Source organism: Dermacentor silvarum, chromosome 3 (assembly GCF_013339745.2).
Source record: "Dermacentor silvarum isolate Dsil-2018 chromosome 3, BIME_Dsil_1.4, whole genome shotgun sequence".
Classification (NCBI taxonomy): domain Eukaryota; kingdom Metazoa; phylum Arthropoda; class Arachnida; order Ixodida; family Ixodidae; genus Dermacentor; species Dermacentor silvarum.
The window spans coordinates 112321039-112332431 of NC_051156.1; the positions used below are offsets into that span (position 1 = coordinate 112321039).

Sequence of the window (11393 nt, forward strand, 5' to 3'; positions counted from 1 at the left end):
AAAGGCATGGAAACGCTACGCCGGTGCACATTGCTACAGTGCACTGTAGCATAGCTACTGCACCCCTCTACATCAGTATTCCAAGTGAACAAAAAGGCAGGTCTCGCGCACTCTATCCCCAAGCTGTGAGTGGTGTACGATGCGGCATGCTGTTCAATCGTATGCGCGTTTGTAATACTTAAGCATTTTATCAGCTTCCGCGTCTTTGTTTTCGGCACTGGACTGAGAAGCCGTGCTAGTCGGCTTCGCCACGGGATTGCAGGGTTGCTCGTGTTATTGCGCTGTGCTTGCAGCCAGAGCATCTGTGAACACTGAAATGTTAAACTGACAGACACGAAATCAGTGCAAGAATCAAGCACTGCACAGAATGTGAGAGAGAGGAAGCAAGCGCAACGCCCTACAATGCCAAAGCTTGGTACGTGCTGCGGTTAAAGGAAGCAAGCAGCGCATGGTGTTTAGTCTTGACCCTGAACTTGCCGATCACGTTTGTGCTGTTTTTCTGCATGTGTGACTTTACTCACACAAGTTCAGTTCGCAACACGAATCGAGAATCTGGTGCGAAGAGAGCAACAATAGTTGGTATTAGTTTTGCGTATGAGCTTTAATATTAGCTTCGGCGAACAGCACTATTAGTGGAACTTCGTTTTCACACACCCGACGCGTTTTCTTGCGAACAAATAAATGTTGGGCGTTCTGAATGAATTCGAGGTAGTTTTAAAGGCTTGACGCGAAATTCCAAATTTATAAATGCACTTAGCTAACATTTGGAAGCGCACGCTACTGGGTAGCTGAATGGGCCACTAAACGCGCCAATAATTTAGGAAGCTCTCGTTGAAAAAATTAGGGGTGCACACTGCGCACTATAACACAACAAACAAAGTCACACAATAATTCCTAAGCTTTGATTAGGAAGGCCTACTGAAGAGACAACAAAGAACAACACAAAATGCACTTTTTGCAAGTAACACAAAACAAGCCCGCGAAGTTTTTAAAAGATTGAATATTTCTTACGACTTGGAACTACGGTAAAAAATAAAAAAACGTTTATTAGGAACAAGATACGTGAATAAAAATACCGCATATCCACGAAGTGAATGATGATGAGTGGATGAAGCACCAGCCGGGGGGGATCATTCGGGCAAAACGCCGGAAGCTTTCTCCGGAAGCCGAAAGCTGGCTTCCCCGGTTCCTGCTTCCGGAAGACGGAGCGTGGCGTACATATATATATATATATATATACTGTACATGTGTAGAGTATATACAGCGCGCTTATATAGCCCTTGTGCACCGCAGCGCCCCTAGCTACGGACGAGAAAGAGAGTGCGCGTCGGGAACAAGAGAGAAAGAGAGCACAGCTGCATCTCTAGCGGGAGCGGCGAGTGCTATCGTGGCTACGATGGTGCGACAAGGGACAAGGCTCAGACCCTAAGGAGCCTCGCCCCTAAAATTTCAATTAACTACTCAGGTGATCAGGGCTGCATCTTCTATCAGCCTATGACGAAAGAGCGCATAATCTATGCGCGCGCCGTGTGTGACGCAAGTCAGCGCGAGAAGCACGCCGGCCCAATAGCAGCTTCGACAGAGGGGGAGAGCACATACGCTTTAAACAGCCGACGCGACCAATGGAGTCTAGAAGCATCGAGAAGTTACGCGAAGGCGATGGTAACGAGAGAGAGAAAGAGAGGGCCTGCGAGTCGAGAGAGAGACCTGCGAGTCGAGAGAAAGACCTGCGAGTCGAGAGAGAGAGAAGAGTACTACAGCGTGAGCGCGCGGATGAGTTGCCACCCTCCTCGACGACGCTCCGAAGGGCGCGGCTGAAAACGCGAGAATTGACTAGAAGATTCCCTGGCTTTGTTCATGCTACGGAATTCCCACTCCCACTGAAAGTTCCAGTGCCCTCGGCGTAGGACTATAAAAGCGTCGGGCGGAAATCAGAAGGGGGATCGGACCACGCTAGTGAAGCAATGTGACGTGAAGACCAACCGTCTGCGGAAGAATATGATTCCCGGCAAGCTAACCGACGAGTTCATCGAGCGTCTGCATTTCCGGAAGAAGTTTCTTCGACATTTGCCTCGAGCTACGCCGAGATCGTACTGCTCAAGACCAGCACGGGTGAATACGATTGGACACTTGTGTTGCTATTCATTTCGTACTTTACGTGTTGGACGTATTAGACGTGTTGTATATTGAGGTGGTATATTAGGTGTGCGTAATCCACCACTGATCTACCGTGGCAGGTAATCTTGAAAATTTCTTAAGTCGTACACTTACATTCGAATCAAATTCTAAGTGCTTGTCGTAATTTTTTTCCTGTGTTTTGGTAATACCCATCTGAATTTTATTGTGATGTGTCTAGCATAAGTGTGCACGTATGTGTGTTACTACCTTGTGTGAAGAATATATTGCCTTTTGTTTTGACAATTATGGGCTCTGACTCGGTCTTTGGATCACAACCGGCGTTCGCTAGCGTACCAGAGGGCCTTTATTGTCATTGCTTTCGTGGGGTTATTTTCGGAAGCTGATAAATCTGCTTTGGAATTTGGCCCAAAGTTGGCGCCTCGTTCACGGGGTTTGTGACACAGCCGAACACCGAATGCAATGCAAAACCCGCATTTTGGTCTCATATGTCTATTAGGTGTGCGTAATCCGTCACTGATCCATGGCTGAAACGAGTGCACCTACCAGGAGTTAAGGTACTTGGCACCTGAGGTGGTTTTGTTTCAGGGTACTTCTTTCGACAGCGTCCGTTGAAGCAGAAGCCACGTCTCCTGGGTGACTGTAAATAAAAGAAAATCGTTAGATAGCAGGGTTAAATAAATGACACTGTACAGTACAGCAAAATTAGGTACCGCATGATGCATCATTTACCGCATGATGCATCAGAGTGGCGAAAGTTTACCGTCTTAAGGCATGATGCATATCTATCGTTTTACGCTTAGTTTCAATAGACCTTGCAGACATGTAAACAAGAACAGAAAAAGACACGTTATGCACAGTGCTGTCTTTTTATCACGTCATAATGATTCTTTTACAGCCGTTTCTTTAAGTGCTTAATCGATATACAGCAAATTCTTAGTTTTGCAACATGTGTTGCTATAGTAGATCAATTTCCATGGTGCCTTCAAGATCATCAGTAAAACATTGAAATTGACAAACTTGCAAATATTGTGAAATTTATTCTGTGGTTTTACTTGCCAAATCCACGATCTGACTATGACGCACGCTGAAGTGGAGGACTCCAGATTATGTATAACCATCTATCTCCATTCGCTGGTTCCTTGGCGTTCATCCAATGAACTGTACACAAGGGTATTGCATTTTGCCCGTCATCGGAATGCAGCCGAGGATGATGTAATCAAACCCGCGAGCTCGTACTCAGTAGCGCACTGCATATCCACTAATCTATCGTGGCAGGTAATCTTGAAAATTTCTTAAGTCGTACACTTACAGGTCTGCACGGTGTTCCGTCCGGTTCCATCTCCAATTTCTTTGGTTGGCCGAGGCATCGGTAGCGACAACTTTTTCTGTCTGACTCTGTGCGCTGAGAATAAAATTCCAGAAATAAGCGTTATTCATAATGTGGAAGCTATTACATTCCCACCAGTTTAAATAAATGAAAGTGTGTGAGCCGCTAGCAGTAAAAAATTTTAACCAGTGGCAATTGCCCCATGTGATGCTCATGCACTAAGCTATAAGCGGTGATTTGCCTGAACTTCTTTGTTTTTGCGTGATGCGTACGCTAATTCCAGGAATTTCGGTCATGCCAACTAAACCAAATTGCGTTCCAAATGTAACGCCATAGACAACACATTTATGGATGGTTATTTGCTCTTCTAAGACCTATCAAAAAGCTTCGCATAATGGTGGGCATCGTGAAACGACGCCATACAATGATTCTGTAATTCGTGGTTTGTCGCCGCCCTCAAAATTGATGTTTTTGTTCGAAAAAAATGAATTTTATTTTTTGATAACTTAAGAATCTGCAGACATTCAGAATGGTGGTGCCGTAAAAATTACGTCCCCATCCGGTTTTGTTCGAAACAGATGTTTTGTTTTTTATAACTGACCGTAGATCTCCCTCAAACCTAAACTGACATTTTCTGAAAACGAAACCTATATTTTGATCATTAAAACAAACTTATGGTTGTGCCCAAACGCGCAGGATATTTTAGATTAGTTCGTTATGAGATACTTTAAAGATTAATTAAATTGAGCAAGAGTAATTGCTACCGTTTTTTATTCAAATTGCAGAAATTCCTACATGGGGGCACAGGACATCGCATCGTATTATTTACACTGCTCCCGCGCGTTGTTCTGCCTTCTTGAAAGCTATCTTTTCGTCACTTTCAATGCGCTAGATGTTAAAATACCTATGTGAAGCATTGCGCCACAGTAACTTGCCTCAGCAGCGACCAAACACGCGTGAAGAGCGCCAACCGTCAGTCGACAGTTGACAAAAAACAAGCCCCCCCTCCCCTAAACAAAAACAAAAACAAAAACGGCGAGCTATAAGACGATGTAAAAGTGAACTCTTAGCAGCTAAGAAGGAACCCACCTATGAGCCTGGTGGGTTTTAGCCTCCCACGACCTTCCCTTGATGTATATGAAGTGTTTGGAACCTAATTCTTCTTTTCTCGAAACTTAATTATTAGTTGTTTATTGTTGCGCAAAAACTCGTAACTTTTCAATAAAGCAATATTTTTCAATAAAGCTTCCCATGCTTCTTACTTCAACACTAAGCTATGCAATGAACTAGGATTATGGAAAGCCATGGACAACTTTTAATGTTATAAAATTTTGATGGAAATGCGACCACCTGAATATACACAATTTTTTTTTGTTTTTAGGCTGTAACTTAAATAATACGGATGACAGCGTAAAGACCCTCGTTCATTGCACAGTCTACATATACAGCTACATTGCTACGAAGCCATTTTATTAACGTGAGGTAGGATCGGTAGTTATGACCCTTAGGCGTTATGGGCATATTTTGGGTGATTTTCCTAATTACGTTTTAATCAGTTTAATTCTTTTACCAAACACACTTCAAGGGTCTTTTTGAACAACACTTCTGAAGGCAGACACAAAGGAATAAGTTTGGGGTCAAAATATAAAAATATTTCCAAAAAGGTGGCGACTTACCTTAGACTATTCGTAGTACACGGCGGCTCACTCAATACAAAACGTCACTTTACGATGTGAAAATCCAAGGAGAAAGCGCTTCAGCGATTACAATCATTTATCTCCATTTATGGATTCTTCTAATGGCTATTGCTTCAAGTAGTATTATTCGTGCAGTTTGAGTAGTGGACTAACGTTGCACGCTGGGCTTGTTGATGTGACATGATGGAGGCAAAAGGCATAGCGCATCAGAAACAGGACACAAGAGGAAGGACACAGACAACACACACTGTTCGGCGCTAACTTTCAACAACAAGTTTTTATTGCAGGATCACAGCATACATATATGCCACTCTCTCGCCGCTGTTTTACATATACCACTGTTTTACACGAGGCCTATTTTTGTAGCGAGATGTGCTATCAGGTTGCTCGGAGCACGTGTTCTATTGTAGGCAAGAGAGTGGCATATAAGTATGCTGTGATCCTGCAATAAAAACTTGTTGGTGAAAGTTAACGCCAAACGTGTGTTGTCTGTGTTCTTCCTCTTGTGTCCTGTTTCTGATGCGCTACGTCTTTTACCTCCATCATGAGTAGTGGAAGATGGAATGCGTCGATGAGTTAAACAGGGAAAGTTGAGTAGTTGGACAGATACAGTGTAGAGTAATCGTTGACTTCGCTATACAAGAGCGAAGAAAGACCGCCTACATTAGCGCAAGACGTGCCCTCAATTGCTCGACATCATGACGGCGGCGTTCTAAGCACACTCGAAACTCCCGCTTTCAAAGAAAGATGGCGTAGGAAATGCATACCCAAACAAGTGCACGTGAGCGCTTCGCGCATTGTAAACGTTCAATTAGACATCGCATGTTTACAGCCTGAAGCGCGATCTTCGGGGATGCTGGAGCACAAGTTGCTGGTGAACGCAGAATGCGTTTTGAGAAGCGGAATCTCGATTAGCTTTACCAAATTTGCGCCATGGCGCTCTACCATGCAGATGAATGAATTATGATTACATAAGGATGATAACTGACATGTGAGGGTAAGAGGATGCACTAATATCATATACGGAACACGATGTTTACAGCTGCACAGGCTTTCATATCCGTGCCATGCACCCCCTTCCGGGGCTGTCCGCACAGTTCTGCGTGGCAAGGTAGTTCATAGAAACCGAAAGAACTGATGAAGAAAGTGGTATTTAAAATGTGTCTCATGCATTCATTAAACTCTATCCTTACTAAGTTTGGTGCAAGTTTCAATTACATGTGTGAAATATATTATCAAAACGAGTAGGAAGGCGTCGTTGAATGGGTGTTTGCTGTCTCTGTCAATCTGTCGTCATGCAGCGCGTTCACTTAGTTTTATTGTTTTTCGCAATGTTTTACACGAGGCGTATTTTTTGAACTGGCATCGTAGGTGTTTTTAAAGTATGTGACAAAAAATAGTTGATCTTCACTTGTCTGAAGGTTCTGTAGATATCTATCACTGAGTCCAGGCATTCTCTGTAGTTGGTAACATTCACTTAATGTTCGAAAATTCTCAACCCGTTCTGCATCTGTAAGCTTTATTAATGATTTTCGAGATGCAATAAATCTGGTGAAAGAAATTTTTCTAGGTGAAAAGAATAATGTAGTGCCTGAAGTGGTTATTATGATAGGCCGCGATATAACAAACTGCACATAAGTGCATAGCATCTGCTGTCGTAACAACACTTGAAACATTCCACTGCTGGATCAATTTTGTTCGAAAATTCGCGTGACGTATATTTTCTACCCCCTCCTTGTATGTCTGTGTGTCTACCATGCACCAATATTATGAGAACATAAATGTAAGACTACAAATTTTAGCGATAGCTTAATTTTTAAGCTATTCACGAGTGGAACCCGTTGACTACGCATACAGCATGCATTCAAAATTTTGTGAAGTTTTCTTTTTTAGAGTGCCATGAAAAGACTTTTAATATAAAAACGCGAGTTATGAGATAAGAATGGAGGATATTCGTGGCTTCTTTCGCCTGCCTTTGATTGAGTACACTTTTACGATAACTTTACGCTTGCCTTGATTTTGCTCCAAATGTGTATGGTGGCATGTAATTGGTATTGCTAAAATTTTTCCTTTCGGTTTTCTTCCCGAGAAGTAAGTTCAAAAAGTGAGTGTTTATGGCACATCTTACATGATTGTAGTTTTTGTAATGGTTGTATCTTCAGGTGCAGGCTTAATGTATTGAGTGCGTGTTTTAAGAAAGCTTTGCTGCTTTGCCTGCTTTATTGAAACTAGGTGCAAATGTTATATGCCTTAGTCTGTGACTTTATATCGGCTATTTTACCTGTTATTTTGTGCCTGTAGTTCTAGATACCCTACCAACCCTCCCATTCTAAAATGCTAACGTCGCACTTGTGATACCTAAATACATAAATAAATAAATCAGGCAGTTTCCGAATAACAAAACAAGTAATAGCATGCTACATAGCATTGACAGATATACCTTGGTGTCACGTGTGCATTTTTGTTTCCTCCTTCCACGTGAGGGAGTAGTCTGGCCTGGAAACCACAGAAAACGAGAACAGTGTAAATCAGCTTACGAGAAAAACACACCGGGAACTGCCAAGAAATGACAAGAGGCAAACAATGTCTGATTAAAAACTTGAATTTGAAGATTTCATAAGGTCATTTTTGGTGTCTGGGACGTCTAGTATTTAATTCCCCCTAATAAAATTATTGACGAATGTGGAAGGGTTTTGCGTTAATTTCTGCCTTCGAAAGCAATAAACGAACACAGAACTGAGTGAATAATAGGCTTGAGCTTGACCCCAGGTATAGTCTTGCCTGAGCCAAAATTGAGCCCTTATGCGACATGCCTCTAGATCTACTTAAAATGCATCTCTACAGCCTGGAAATGCGAAACACTTTCATAGGCTTAATATAAACAGCACAAATTATGAACAAAGGAAATGCGAAAAAACACACCAAGAGCTGTGGGTTTGTTCTCGTTAAATGACTTGTTAACCACTTGTTAGAACGATGTTGCCTTACAAACTAGCTCGGATGCAGAGCTTAGTGCACTTTCATTAGCGGTTGTCGAAGCTACCTTTATTGCGCGGAAATGGTATCTTGGTCATCGTGGTCTGTGTTGTCAATGACACCCCTGTTAGTGGCAGGGTATTGATGCATTTACCGGAGCTGCACTCGCCAATCTCCCATGAATCTGTCTGGAAGAAAATAAAATTATGAATTTTCTGAAAGGTAAAGGCGCATCACAAATTTTAATTAAGCTTTCGTGTTCCTCCTAATTTGACCGCGAGGATTACTCAGTGTGCAACGTCCCATCTCCTCCTGTACTTTAACCGGTATAGTAATTGCAGTTCATGACTACATAGTCTGTTGCGTACGCTTAATAGATTACTTTCATCGCGATCGATTGGCCGCCGCTATATGTTTAATCACGTGATGGCGCCCCCATTGCTTACTGACTGGTTCCGTTGTTTCGTGTTTAAACGGATATACATTCTGCCTCGCGCATTTTAGCTATATCGCGCGAGAACACTATATTAGTGTGGCACGTCGTCCTGAAGTGAACATCGCATTAGACGACTCTTGCACAAGAAAGTGCTTAGTGAACTTGAGAGTACTTCTGCCGGTCGCGCGATATAGCTAAAAATGCGGGAGGCTGTGCATATGGTGCCTCCCGGGTGTAGCTGAGAAAACCTATATATTGCGGTCATCGTAGATAGTGACTGGGTGGGCGACACGAAGTTTGGCCCCAGCGACAGAGGACATGTAAGCGCTTTCGGAGCTCATTACACCTTGTCCAAACGGTGCGTGCAGCGTATACGGTGCTTGTACTAAAAGTAGGGCAGCAAATGCATCCGAATATCTCTAAATATTCCGCTTCTGACATAAATGAGGAACACTGGTTTTAGCTCTTCCTTCCTTATTGGCCAATCACTTCGAAGCATACGCTTGTCAGGTTTCTGGCTCAGTAACGTTCCTCGCTACATTAGTCATCTCATCACTGCGCCTAATCACGCGCTGATGCGCCCATTTGCGTAAGATTTGCTCTTGCCGCCAGGTAGGCTTGATGTATGGTACTTTGGAATAGTTTGTAGCAGAGACGTATTTCCGCTAGTCCCTCCCCCACTCTATGGACCGTCACGAAACGTTGAGCTTCTGTCATTCATCTGCCATCGATGTAGTCCTTCACTCATGCCTCAGCGCATTATTTCAATGAATGTATGTTGTTGAATGGTGCAAGGGCCAGGTATGGCCAAAGATTCTTGAGTGCTCCTATCACACTTCTTCTCTAAACGTGGGTCACAGAGTGGGCGTATGATTGACAGGAATTAGAGCGGAGATTGGAATATCGAACGAGGAACATACTATGCCAGCAAGCAGCGCTACACTCTGTAACATGCGGTATTCACTCTTCCCGACGTTCAGGAGTTGAAGTGCTTTAATAGGAGGTTAGCGATACGCATTAAATGTGAAAAAAAATAAGACATGTATTTAGACATCTGCAGCAGGAACACAGAAATGTATTAGCAAATTATCCTAAACCACGAATGGAAAGAATAAAAACAAAAAAAAACATAAATGTGGTCATAACAATGTGCTCATAGACCATGCGCATAAAATATCAGCAAACAAACACGAAAAAAGATTGACCAAGATTAGGTTGACCTGAGAAAGTAGAAGGTAACAGAGGAAATTCTTTGTGACAATTTAATTTGTACGCAGGGTTCGAGCAGTTAGTTCTATAAGATTGACGTTCTTTGCATCAAAAAGGTTCATCAAACTTGGAAGTGAGTGATGGATCATTTGTCTTCCACAATTAGCGCGTGTATGGGGCACAAGCCATTGCTCCCGGTGGCGTGTGTTATAGGGTACAGGACGCCTCTGAAGGTTTGCTAAAGTTGACGGAAATGTGGTGCTTTTTTATTAACTTTTATGAAATTTTTATTCCCGGCAAATATTCTAAAAAGATGGCACGTTGCTGTGTAATGACCATTTGTGTGTTTTTACTTGCATATGTAAACGTAATTTTTATTCCGTTAAATTCAGCTAAATATACCCCTTGTGTCTTGTGTTGTTTCGTTGATTGTCTGTCCTCTGCATTTTCGTGCTGCATTTTACCATGATGCCTTTAAATTTTGGTGCATGAAGCTGCGACACCCAGTATTTATATAGTTGCATTAGGTTAATGAAGCTGGGGCAATATGCAGTTGTCCACTACTGCAAACCTGTATGTGGTGTAAAGCACATTTGTCTACTTCAAGTGTGTGTGTATATATATATATATATATATATATACGTTTGTGTGTACATGTGTGTGTGTGTGTGTGTGTGTGTGTGTGCGTGCGTGCGTGCGTGCGTATGTAGATATGTAACATGTACTTACAAAACAGGCAGAGCGATTTTCTTCTAAATCGTACCTCACGGGTAAGCCCTTACACAGGTACCAGCATGAGAGTAGTGTTCCATTCGTCTGAAAGGAAGCAGGTGCTGTTAGGGGGGTTACTGCATCAACAATAAACAAGAAACGAGATCAGATACAGAGTGCTTTGCCAGTGTGAAATTCAGTTCGCTACCTGCGCTGGGATGAGGCTATGGGATGAGACGCAGACAGGCGAGATAAAGCGAGAAATGCGGCCGATCCATCTAGGTGGTATGCATATATAGCGAAGCTTTGTGTGGGTGCATAGAGTCCACACACAAGCATACGCACACGCGTGCGCGCGCGCGGGTGTTCACACATTATACCGGGCCTTTTATTGAGCGGAGTTGCTGGCAACTGCTGAGTACGCCGGACGCTTTGAATGCCTCAAGGTATCAGAGGCAGCATGCGAATACGTACAGTCGCGTGCAAAATTCTACAGACCACGGGAGCGACGACTAAAGTGCATCGCCTCGCCTTCTGACAGCTGCGCGCCTAAGTTCGAGAGCGCATAGTACGCACGCGCATTCGTTTTTACCTGCCAGCCTGCACGCTTGCTTGCTTCAACAGCGCGCGCACTGGAATATGGGCGAGAGCGCAAGGTGCCACTTCTGCAGTCGCTGTGGAAGTCCTAGAGCGATGATATCGCGAAGTTATTGCTTCATTTGTACTGGCAGGGCTTGGAGCGTGCCGCTCTCTACGCCTTGCTTCCAGACGCTCCGCGGCACGGGAAGCATGCTTTGCGTCACCTTTTCTGAAATCGAACTTTGTGATAAGCTCAGCAAGCAGTGAAGTCTTCTGTGCCTACTTCGGGGAACTTGCGCATCACGCAAATATTTGTGGT

The 11393-nt window shown here is 43.4% G+C and overlaps 1 protein-coding gene across 3 annotated transcripts in view; it reads right to left on the reverse strand.

Moving 5' to 3' along the window:
* The window catches only part of LOC119443974 (uncharacterized), a 32058-nt gene extending 21456 nt beyond the window's left edge, over window positions 1-10602 (reverse strand). Inside the window, exons 1-5 of one of the 3 annotated variants that reach the window (XM_049663536.1) lie at window positions 10514-10602; window positions 8207-8327; window positions 7604-7659; window positions 3449-3541; window positions 2683-2776 (exon numbers count right to left, since the gene is read on the reverse strand). Coding sequence is in view for 1 of the 3 variants with exons in the window: in XM_049663538.1 (XP_049519495.1) it covers window positions 2683-2776; window positions 3449-3541; window positions 7604-7659; window positions 8207-8237 (274 nt within the window). In the remaining 2 variants the exon portion in view is untranslated. Of the gene's footprint in view, window positions 1-2682; window positions 2777-3448; window positions 3684-7603; window positions 7660-8206; window positions 8328-10513 lie in introns of those variants that run through there. The other 2 variants (XM_049663538.1, XM_049663537.1) reach the window with 2 other exon arrangements.
* Window positions 10603-11393: the final 791 nt, after the last annotated feature.